At 34.3% G+C, this 12,359-nt stretch overlaps 1 protein-coding gene across 2 annotated transcripts in view; it reads right to left on the bottom strand.

Annotated features, from left to right (window-relative positions):
* Nucleotides 1-6,007: 6,007 nt before the first annotated feature.
* The window catches only part of LOC134541651 (protein phosphatase methylesterase 1), a 148,538-nt gene continuing 142,186 nt past the window's right edge, over nucleotides 6,008-12,359 (bottom strand). For both annotated transcript variants that reach the window (XM_063385235.1, XM_063385237.1), the window contains exon 9: nucleotides 6,008-11,914. In XM_063385235.1, the coding sequence (XP_063241305.1) occupies nucleotides 11,896-11,914 (19 nt within the window). In that variant the 3' untranslated portion in view covers nucleotides 6,008-11,895. The remainder of the gene's footprint in view (nucleotides 11,915-12,359) is intronic.

The following is a 12,359-nucleotide window of genomic DNA, read 5'->3' as shown; positions in this document are numbered from 1 at the left end:
CCTACTGCATGAGCCCTTCAGTCTAATCAAGCCCTGTGGCACCGCCTTATCGGTCGGAAGAATTGCTGCTGCGCTCTGGATCACATTTCCATTGGCAGAAACAAAGAACACAAAATTACATCTTTTCTTTTCTTTAGTGCCTCTCTGGGCTCGCGGCTTTTCGGGAGCGGGAGAGAAATCTCTTGTCTACTCGGGGGTCTCGAGCCTGAGAGAAGGCAAAAAAAAATAGTCAGTAGATCAGACATCTCCCACTCTCCTGAGTGGACAGATTGTTTTTTTTGTTTTTTAGGGTGTCCGGGCTAATAGCTGCCTTCCGATCGGGGAAAGGGGGACCCTTCAGGCACCTTTCCCCAATCGAACCTCCAGAGAGTTCCAATCCCGGCTCCAGGCAATAAATCAATCACAAATAATCCAAACTTTTTACCTTTAAAGTGGTTTCAAATATTCAAAATTTAAAAAATTAATTTTAATTATTCTTAATTAAAAGTCTTTAATTTTTCTCTTAAACTCAGTCAAATTTTATCATACAAGAGAAACATTAAAGTTAACAAATAATTCTGACACCCCGGAAGGCTAAAGCTACGAGGGGTTAAGATTTTCATTTCTTTCTTTCTTTCTTCTGTTTGGCGTATCACGTGCCTTTTTGCCAGTTCAAGTTTTGCATTCACATGATAGCTACAAATCAACATTTTTCCATTGGTTGGGAAGCAATTTTTAAGTGTGTATTATTTGCTTAACTTGCCCTATTTTCTCAGACTAGTTATTTTTTTCAGAATGTATGTGTAATCAATTTTAAATATATACTCTAGGTCAGTGTATAAGACTAAAAATTCTACGTATTCATGTTCTACTTTGCTGTGAGTAATTGATTACGTTTGGGAAGATTTTTGTTCAATCTGTAATAATTGTACAATATTGATAAAAATAATTTAATTTTCCTTTTGAAGTATATAAAGCTGCATTTAGGGAGTTTTGTATTACAAGTGTGTTCCAGGTTTCCTTAAGGCTGTTTAAGAGGCTAAATTGTTTTATGAATACAGTAGTTTTAAATATTATGTGTATTTTATATGTTATTTACACAAATGGAAGAACTTAGAAATTTTATTTTAAAATATATATACATATATTAAACCACATATGCCTAATATATAAATACATTTAAACAAAAGAAAAATTATGAACCCTGGGTAATGCAAAAATTGAATTGGCTCCAAAATACATTCAAGAACTAAATTGAAAAATTTGATACAAATTTTTACTTTTAATGTTTTAGTCATTAAAAAAAAACTTGTACAAAACTTTAACACCACAGAATAAATACTAGTAGGCCTACACTTATTTATATTTTATATTATGCTATTGCCACAACTATGAATGTGGATATTTCAATAAGTTAAAATACACCACAGACAGCAGGAAAGGGAAAGTTTTAGTAAGCACATTGGCAACATGGATTTTAACCTTAAATCTTTCGCTATTTTCCCCTCATGGTAATTTGTTATTTCTACACTGATGTGGTCTGAGCGCTTGTGAAGTGCTTTCCATCATATTCTTTCTTCTTGCAAAAGGTGAGCTTCCAGCGGGTATTCACAATACTATTTCCATTTATGGACAAAGTGTAGAAAGGAAATGTTGTCATGCTTTCTCTGGAGGTAGAACCAATGTTCATGAACACAGAACAGGTTGGCTGTCTGAAATCTCTTCAAAGAACAGAGGAAGCAATTAGGCAAATAAGCATCTAAAATTAAAAGAATTTCATAAATCCTACCGGAAGATTTCATGACAAATCTTTATACAGCTGTGACTGTGACTTTTAGATACCAGAAATTGTGTGGCTACTGGGTTTCGAAAATGTTAAAGGAAGAACACAAAAAGAAAAGGATGAGTTACGCACTCGACTTCCTCACACACTAAGCAGAAGCTCATGAGTTTGTTAACCACACAGTTACTGGTGATGGAACACAGGTTTATCACCACACACAATAATCCAAGCAACAGTCAATGCATGGTGTCATATGAATTTCCCAAAAGACTTGAATTAAAAATTTTAATTTCAGCATAATAAATCATTCATGGCTGCTGTTTTCTGGGACAGATAAGGCAACTCTGATTCACTTTACGCTTCCCAACACCACAATTAATGCTCACGGGCAATAAAAACAAATGTGTCTGACCAGTTGAGTACGCGTGCTTCATGACATGGCTCAGCCTCACACACCACTACTCAACATTTAAAGTAGAAGTTTTTTGACCTTGCACCCAGTGAATTCCTTTTTATTCCTTAACCTGAAGAAACCTCTGCAGAAACATCTTCCATGAAGATAATAAGACCAAAACTCTAGTTGAAAACTTCATTGACTGTAGCATACAAAAGCTTGTGCGTAGACTTGACAAATGCTTGGACAATGGCGGCAACTAAGTCAAAATTAAGAAAGTGCCAATAATTTGTAATGGACATTTTATCAATTAAAATGATTTTTGAGTATGTAGCATTGTATCTTTATTATTTTGAAATGCTTCATATTTTACTGTGATATGACAGTAATAGCTGTGTGGTGAATGGTATGTTAATGGAGTTTGAATAATTTTAACATAATGCTACTCTAGTACACAGTACACAGCCCGATGTCTTTACCAAGCGTGATCTGCTGCAACTATTTGCAGACAGTATGCATTGGACAGCTACCCTCCATCACAGAAGCCAGCTTTCACGCATGTTGAGTATTGTTAGAGGAATGACACTTGTGGGTTTTCCAAATGATAAAATATAAATGTAATAATGATAAACAGAATTATCAAAACCAACAAAGTATAACCAAATTAAAAATTTTGAAATTAGGACAGTAACCAATTACACTTTTAATACACTTTGTTAATAATGCAGAAATTTTTAAACAATATCTGTTTTCAATAAATTGTAAATAATAAATGATGATTGTGTTTACAAATATGAAGTGGTAACAGTTATACTTTATGATCTCGCTGGATTTTCTTATTCGTAATTTTTAAATTGCATAATAAAATACTATATATATTCACAGCAATATAAGCCTTTTGCAAATGGTATTGCAGCATGTAGGCTACTATGTAGCGGTCAAATCGCCAGTGAAATAATGTTTACTTCAAATGATAAAAACGGGGAAAGGCGAAAGTTGCCTCGAAAAGCGTGATATTTTTGTTCTATGGATTCATAACATAAATTAATGTACGTACCGTGTTTTATTGCAGAATCGTCACACATTTTATTCTAAAATAAAGTTTGAAAAACTTGGGGTGCGACGTTTATGAGAGAAAATTTTTTTTTGTTAGATAAAGTTAATCATAAAAACAAAAACCATTAATGGAAAATACGTTTTTTTTTTTTAAAAATGAACTATCAAAGAGCACGCCAAACAATTTAAATTAATAAGAAATCATGCAACAAAAACCTTTCTTCAACTTTAAATAGAAAAACAAAATCTGAATTAATGTGTAACTATCGTAGTACACACCACGAAAGAGTGCGGGTCATCAAATGTAGTTAACTCGGAACTTGACAGAGAGCACGTGTTGCATGCAATCGGCGAGATATTGATATTCAACTACGTGTACGCGCTCTATACAGGAAGCAACATAACCAAACATGAATGATGCCAACTAGCGCTGGCTACATGTTCATAAGCGGTACACCGCAGCGACGCAAACGAACGGATAAAGGTCATAACGTTTAAAGTCTTTAAGAGAAAATTTACACATCAGACAACTTTGTTATTTCTGTTAATTAAATAAGTGAGTGGACAAGTCCGAATAAATCTAGATTTCTACTTTAAAATACATCGTTTTATACGGAAAAAAATACCCACACAAAGGGCTAGGAATCTAATAGCGGGACCAAAAACATCATGCAACGTTTACGCGAGAGGTTTTTTTTATCCAAATTTTGACGCCCTAAAATATAGGTGCGACGATTATGCGAGTGTGACGATTATGCAATTAAAGAGGGTACTAAATACTACGTTGTACCAAAAGAAAAAAAATTTAATAAATTATAAACCGCATCTTTACCATTTTACATTAATATTGTAATTAAAAATATGTGTCTGGGTTTTAAAAATTACTGTTAGTTAATATTATTAAGAGTGACTGTGCTGGGATTTCACATCCCTTCATCACTTATAGTCGATGCCTGTAATTCCTGTAGACGTACAGAGAGAAATATCACACGACACGTGCTTGTATACTGCAGAAATGCTTTCATGGGTGTTTTGTGGGTTGCTGGTTAGTTCAAAGTGCGAATGACCTGTCCATCACCTGGTGATGGGTGGAAGCCATCAGGTTCCAGAGCAGTCAGTTGCTGCATCACTACTGCGCTTGGCTGCTAACCATAGTTCATCTGATCGGTTTATTGCAATTTACATTCAATAACACCTTCGTATTTCCAAAAATTAGTTTCCCTTGAAATTTAAAAATCTTCTTTAAGAGATGATACCCATTTCTGTCAATTATTATTTTAATTTTGGTTGTTAGGATTACTAAAATTATAGAACTTACCGCACTGAGACTTCACCCAGCGCGATCTACCCCGTCAACTCATCTGTACACTTTGTTTCTGTCACGGATGTACTTATAAAATTATTAAAATAATTGTAAAAATTACTTCAGCCTTGTATGGTCAAGTACAAGGATTGATAAGATATTGGATATAGACTGTTTCCATGTTGAAAACTGATGAGGAATAAGGAAATAAAATTTTATTTGGTTTAATTTAAATGAAGTAACTTAATATATCTGAAAAAAAAAAATGTTGTTACAAGCTATACACACTACAACACAGAATAGAGATTTCAGGTTCTAAAAAATAATTTGAGTCCTATAATAATTTATTCCAAAGTATAAGAATACTTAAATTTCTTTAGAAGTTACACAATTATTATAATTATATTGAAGTGGGCAGTGTCTAGTTAACGGGCGCCACGGACCCGCCCGTGTGAGGTGTGACTGGCCCGCTCTCAGCATCAGGCATGCTACACTGAGGGACACAGTGGGGTCTTACGGCGTCAGACACACCGACATGCAGTAGGTGTTACACACGTGGGTGGCCAGAGATGAAAACACTAAGTCGATTACGCGCCACAGTGCCACAGTTACCATGAAATAATTAAGTAGAGCGGATCAAACGTCTAACAACACAGCTGGTTCAAGTGAGGTAAGGGCCACCTCATGCTTGGTGAACTAGTCTGCGGTAATGCCCGAACTCTGCTACACGGATTACTATTTAAATTAATAGAACAGTCGTACTCCCAAGGTAAGCTCCGGGAAAGACGAAAAGGTTTTAAAAAAGAATGAATAGATCAGTGAAAGCGAAGTGGAAGTCCGCCGAGTGCTGAGAGCATCTTACCTCGGGTTCGTCAGCGCAATCATGCCAAACTGTGAGTACCATTAATCATTTAAGTTCGTCTCAACATACTTATGCTTAATCAATTATTACATTTAAATTTATAGCATAATCATTTCACATTTCTGCCAAAAAAAAACATATAATTTTATGCATAATGATTTCAAGGAATAGTCCTAAAATATGTTGGCCTTCTGCAACTCTGGGACCATTGTGAATATTTTTTTCGATTACAATTATTCTTATACTGTTTATGGGATCCTGAAACACATGCACACAACGGGGAAAGCAAAAGAAAAGGTTTACAATGTTAATTAGCATTTATATGGACGGAGCACTGAGCACTGACTGTACCACGCCCTCTTGCGGTAGTTCGTAGCGCGCTATTCAGACGAGACACCCGCACGTCACCAGCAGGGGATAGGAGGGTGGTTGAGGGTGGTTGAGGGTGGTTGAGGGTGGTGGCATATCAAGCTCAGTTGGGCACAGCTCTGGATCATGCCAATGTTATTAACAATATCCAGATACATTTGACTAAAAAGTCTGTCATTTCGCAAAAGAAACTACACATGAATAAACGAAAAATACCTATACAAATTAAAAAGATTAACTAAAACACAATCACGTTATAAATATTCTAAACAAATGTAAACCTTTATTTAATTATTTACAAAACACAAATAATATATTTCAGATACAACAAAATCACGTTTTCAACTATTAAATTAATATCTTGAAACATTATATTTTGTTATACACTTACAAAAGAAAATAAAAGTTCAAAAAATAGAAGGCTATTTAAAATTTTTTTTATCTACTTAATTTATCATTTATTTTTATTTCTTCTTTCATTCTTTTAAAAATATATATCATGGTTTACAATGCAGAATACAAACATTTTATGCAGTTAAGTTGTTATATAATTTAGATCAATGCTTGATGATAGTGCTTCAGTTTGTTGCAGAAGATAAACTCTTGAAACCATATAAAGCATTACTCAAACTACAATTTATAAATTAATTTTTTTCGTAAAGTAATCAAATATTTTTGATGAAGAAAGAATTTGCATTTTCTTTTTGTTATCCAACCATTAAAAAATTGATTGTTACAGATACAACTCCAAATCATTGTTCTGTCAGCTTTTCTGCAGGATCTTACTGAATTTTTGGCAACTACTTGTCGACAGTAAGCGGAGGGGGAAAAAAATCTGCTTCTCCTTAACAAATTAATTAATAGGCCCTATGTTACTTCCGTAAGTCCAGATGGAACACACTAATTTTAGTTCTTTTGACACTTTTCATTGATAGCATACCAACAAAAAAGGACAAACAAATAATGAGAATAATCATCAGAAATTTTTATGGTAATAGCGTAATAAAATATGACTGTAGCAGCAGTGCAGCAAATTCAGTATTTTTTAACAACTCATTGTGAAATAAATAAAAGACAATTTGACAATGGAAGCATTTGAACAACAGTATGTATTTTAGCCTGAACCTATTATTTTGAAAATATATTAGCATTTGTAAACATAAATCACAATAAACCAATATCTGCAGCTATTAGTGTTGGGCCGATTCCTAAAATATACTGATTCCGATTCCATTTTCGATTCTTAAATTAAAGGGTCGATTCTTCGAATCCGATTCCGATTCCTTAATTTTTATCTGACAATGTTCAACAGAGTAATATACTAAGAAAAAAAAGGTTGTTTATGATTTTAAAAATGTAATTATGTTGTGTTTCATTTTCTGTGCAGAAATTAACATTATATACAGCTTATATAATGTTAAAAAGTATGTTCATTACCATCAAGTTACGCTACCTTGTATTTCTAGCACAATTTGGCCTTTTAACCTTGCATATAGTTAGACGAAACACGTGTTCAAACACTGCCAATAATCAAAGATGTCTAATGACTTAAATTGTAAATAATGTTATAACTTAACAAACTTTAGATACCTTACATTATCAACTCAATTAATTAATTGTAAAAAAAAGAGGGTTTGTACGGTTAGGTTAAGAATTTTATTTTCAAGCACAACTAAATAATGATCCAAATAAAATGTCAATATAACCTCGTTTATACATATTTCAAGGGACCATAGCGAGAAAAAATAAAAAAGGGAAATGTAAAAATAAAACTTTATTATCTCATTATGATGGAAATGACAAACAAATATGCACCACACTAAAATAAAATGTCAGAGATGCTTACGTTTTAATATATTACCTAGAACTTAATTATCTCACTTGGTTAAAATAATAAATCCATCCAGTCTTGCAGTTCCTCACAATCGTAAAGAGAAAATAAATTTTCGGTTCTTGATTAAGAAAGTTCTGTGCAATTTTTAGCATCTCAAAATTTTCACATTTTATGGTGAGATTTTCTTACACAAAATATTTAAACTCTTCAAATAATCGCGTGTTAACATTTAATTCATTTCAGAAATTTATCGGAAACAATTCTGTTAAACTAACACAACTTCTTTCACAAGATTGTTTATGTTTGCCGTTTGGTAATAAAAATTTACGAACGTTTCCGCAGCAATGTTTGGAAATTCAGACTTGCCAACTGCCTTTCCAAAATATATCTAACGTAAAACGAGCATCGCTGAACACGCACAAGAACGCCGATTTAAAGCAATTTGGTTATGTTGCTTTTAAACTTATTTTAATATGGTTGCAATAATCCACTGTGAATTTGGGTAAAATTTCATTCAAAAATTATTTCATTTTAATTCTTTAAAGTTTAATGTGTAGAGATGTTCACGTTCACGTCACCAAAGATTTTGTTCATGGCCGTATGGTTTACCATGGCAGGTAGCACAAAAAAAATTAGGTTGTTTACAATGGCAAATGTAGCTGCCATGATCAAATAGTTAACGTTTACATTATTTGCCGTTTACATTTACATAATTTTCTTTAAACATTTATGGTTTTGTCTAATTATTTTTGAAGGTTTGCTATTAAATGCAGTGCTGCTGCAACGTAATTTCCTAAAAATGCTTTCGCTTAAAGTGGGAAAGTAGATACTGCATTTGTACAGTAGGGAAAATGGCGGTGCAAGTAAATAAATACGTTAATCACCGTAATAAGTAAATCAGTTCCGTAAAAAAAGATTGTATTATGTAGTTTTAAAAATTATATTTGTATGCATTTTAATATTTTCTTACGTTGCGTAGATTATGTATTTTGCAAACTTAAAAACAATGCAGGAATCGGTCATGGTCGATTCCAAAACCATTGTATTCTGAATCCCACGATTCCAGTGGAATCGGTGGAATCGACCCATCACTAGCAGCTATTGAACTTACCATACCTTGACAAGATGAGTGGTTGCAAATCACTATAAAACTGAGGTCTTAAGAAAATAAAATTATTGTGTTCCATTCACCTGTTAATGATTATCCTAGTTGATATAATAATTGCAAATATCTTCAGTCAGGTCACAAAGAAAAGTGTAGCTCCGGAAAAGGATCACTCCCAGTCGCTGATCATGAGATGGCTATCAGTTTGTTGGAAAATAATTATGAAGGATGTGAAATTGACATCCCTGTTATTTCTTTCAAACATGACAATAACCGTATGACTAGAAGAAAGTCTGCTCGAAAATAGATGTGTAAATGTTTCCAATTTTAATAAACAAATTACAGTAACAGAGTACCATTAAAAAATTCACTTTGGGAATTCTACATGGAAATTCCAATGTGAAACTTGCCATGAAATGAAGACAATAATTACACCAGTTAAGACTTTTTGTCCTTCAACCTATATTTGTTCAAACCATCGAGTTAATGATCGGTATTATAAACATTGTAGACAATTTTTTTATAGAAATTGTAAGTATAATAAATTCATACAAATGAAATATTTTTCAAGGAGTTATAGGATTTTTTTTTAAATCTTTCTATTTTTACCTGCATAATCAGATTTTCCCTATTATCAAACTAGACCAAAATTTTCCATCACTAGATTTTATGTATCAGTCTGGAAGCAAGTGGTGCAAAATTACGCAGCAGTCCATAAGAAGTGATTTTGTGTGTGTGTGTTTCTTGGTGTGAATGTGTGTGTATGTGTATATGATGTGTGTGTATGTGTGAGAGAGAGTAAGAGAGAAATGCTAAAATTATCACCAGAAAGTAATATAGGAAGACAATGCCATATTAAATCATCAACACTAACATACTTAAACTGTTGCGAAAATGGGAGTGATTACAACATATAATTAAATAAATAATACATTACATGTGTTTAAGATGAAAAAGTTAGTTATAATAATAAATATTAAAGATAAACTTAAGGTACTTATAATTCTTAAAACAAGATGAACCATTCCATGAGAAAAAGGAACACACTTAAAACAGCATGAGGTCTTGAGATAACTTTTAAAGCGCAACCAAAATGCTAATTTTCACTACCTGAGTATAAAGTTTATAGATATAATCCTTCAGCAGATTGTGTTTTCATGGATATTATGATCCTAATTATAAAATGTTTCATTCATAAAGATTGTGTGTATCCTGAATATGAAATTGAAAACTAAGATTTAAATATTTTGAACAGTCTGAACCATTCAAATCATAGTGTGTACATGCACACTGTGTGAAACAAGCTGAGTAAAGGAGTACAAACGATAACAATACTCGTGTTCCCTCTAGAAACTAGCAGAGTAAAAGTGTTGCAAGTTAGAGTGATTTCATTTAGAGCACGAAGCTGTCACTGAAAGATCCTTGAATTTTCAGTCGCAGCTAGAAGGTTGTTGGATTGCAGTTTGGGAGATTGACCACAAGAATAAAGTCAAGTTAGCCAAGATGAAATCAAAGAGTATCATGGCCACATTTGTAGCAACTTGTCCACATCTAAAAATCATGAAATTTTCATGAAAGAATTAACTGAAGATTTCAAAGAATGTTAGCCACTACAGTTTCATTGTTTCATGCTGAAAAATGCTAACTAGAGGCATGGAGAAAATGTACAAACATTTGCTGATAAGTGTAGAAAAATTTGTGAGAAAAGAACTAAAATGATCCAACAAAACAGGAAATATTACTACAGAAAGCAGAACAGAGATTATTAGCAGCTTTTACAAATGAGCTAACGGGTGCAGTGGACCAACAACTGGATATAAATGATCTCAAAGTATGAAGAATGGCTCAGCAAATATTCATACATTTAGACCAAAGAAACTTATCAAAATCAAAGAAGAATGATGATAGAGTTAGGAGAAAGAAAATGTTCCACGTAGTTTTTCAGCATCAAGCGTGGTACAGGGTAACGCCTATTGTGCTGAACATTCTTCCATAGTAATAGACTTGTGATTCAGTGGTTCCTCAAATGGCTGAAATAGTTATGAGAAACTCGGAAGAGGGTGTTTTGGCAGAGAAGAGAACACAGTGAAATGTTTTAGATGTGACTTGGTCACATTCATGGAGGGCACAGGACTAGTTCAGGTGGCAACAGTCGAAGGGGTCCTGAACGGCTCATGTCAACACTGTACCTCGAGGTAATGTGATAGTGTTCACCCAAACAGGAGTTGGGCTTCTTGTTAATGTTTCATGTTTTATATATTTTATATATTAATGTTACATTTTAGTGTAGAAATTATTTGCTTTAAAAGAAAATGATCAATGCATCATATTGGAGGCAAAAGCTAAGTCTAAACAGCATCAAAGGCAGAGATGAAAAAGTTAATATTTGAGACACTTTTTCAAGCTCCATGAATGATTATCAATGTAAAATAATGATAAAGTTGTACCCTATTCCTGTACATTGAGGAGGTAATAAATTAAATGTTAAAGGTATAAAGAACTTATCCAAGTTTTTTTTCATAATATACACATAGCTAGAGGTAAATACAAAAAAAAAAACAACATAGTATTTAGACATTTGCTTTTGTTCAGTCAAGACAAGCTTTCCCAATTACTAGATGGCAGCATGTTTGCACTCTGTAATGTTTGCCTAGCTTAACTGCTGAGCAGGAAATACACAATAAAGTTAAAAATAGATGATTTAAAACAAACACATTAAAGAAATTTAGCCTGATGAAACGTATTCTGCATGTCTTCTACATGATCCAATCAAAAGACATTTTCAGGCAAGACCGAATCGGCTATATTATTATCACCAATTTACTTCATGTGTTTCCTTGCCAACCAACAGTTTTAATTTTAAAAAGATTTATAATTTAATTTAAGGACTCAAACTGGAGGATTCAAGATGGTGACTAGAGTCGCGGTCATCCAGAATATGGTATTTTCAATATTGTGGTTGTCAAGGCAGTCGACACACACACCACACTTGGACTCAGGGGAACTGTAAACCCTACTCAATACCAAGCCTATGGTTAGAATGAAACAAAGACGTTAGTGGAGGTCACATGGAGACACAAAGAGAGTTGTTGGTCCAGGAGTGCTGGTCACGTCACGGAACTGCAAGGAAGTTCCTGCAGCATGCAGAGTGAAGACATCTGCTCCGGGCTTGGTACTGTTCACATGCACGGCAGCCATTCACGGCACTTGTTAACATGCTGGCAATGTTCTGAAAAAATAAAAACATAAAAATAAAATATTTGTTTATTAGGACATAACATACTGTAACGAACGTAAGCAGGGCTGCGGTGCGCAGGTGCAGAGCTAGTTGGGCTGACATCACGTGGCCGCCACAACGTGAGACGTGCTACTTTCCCCCCTCCTTCCCTCCACTCCCGCGTGACACCCTGCCTTTGACACGTAACTGACACCTGACAGCTGCGGAGTCACGCGAGCCGCCGTCGGGCCTGAACGAAGGTTCCGGGGCGAGAGAGTCCCGAGCGAAGCGTCGAGTGGATCCTCGGCGGAGTACTGCGACGGAGGTCCACGAGGGGTGCTGCCGCGAGAGATGCGCCAGAGGTGCGGCCCAGCGAGGTGTGCGGTGTGTTAGAACTGAGTGACTGGGGAAGCAACATTTTTTAGGTGTAATTGATTGTTAGTCATTTTTAGAAGAT

The sequence above is a fragment of the Bacillus rossius genome (genome assembly GCF_032445375.1).
Source record: "Bacillus rossius redtenbacheri isolate Brsri chromosome 4 unlocalized genomic scaffold, Brsri_v3 Brsri_v3_scf4_1, whole genome shotgun sequence".
Taxonomy (NCBI): domain Eukaryota; kingdom Metazoa; phylum Arthropoda; class Insecta; order Phasmatodea; family Bacillidae; genus Bacillus; species Bacillus rossius.
This window is presented reverse-complemented; position numbering and strand designations above follow the sequence as displayed.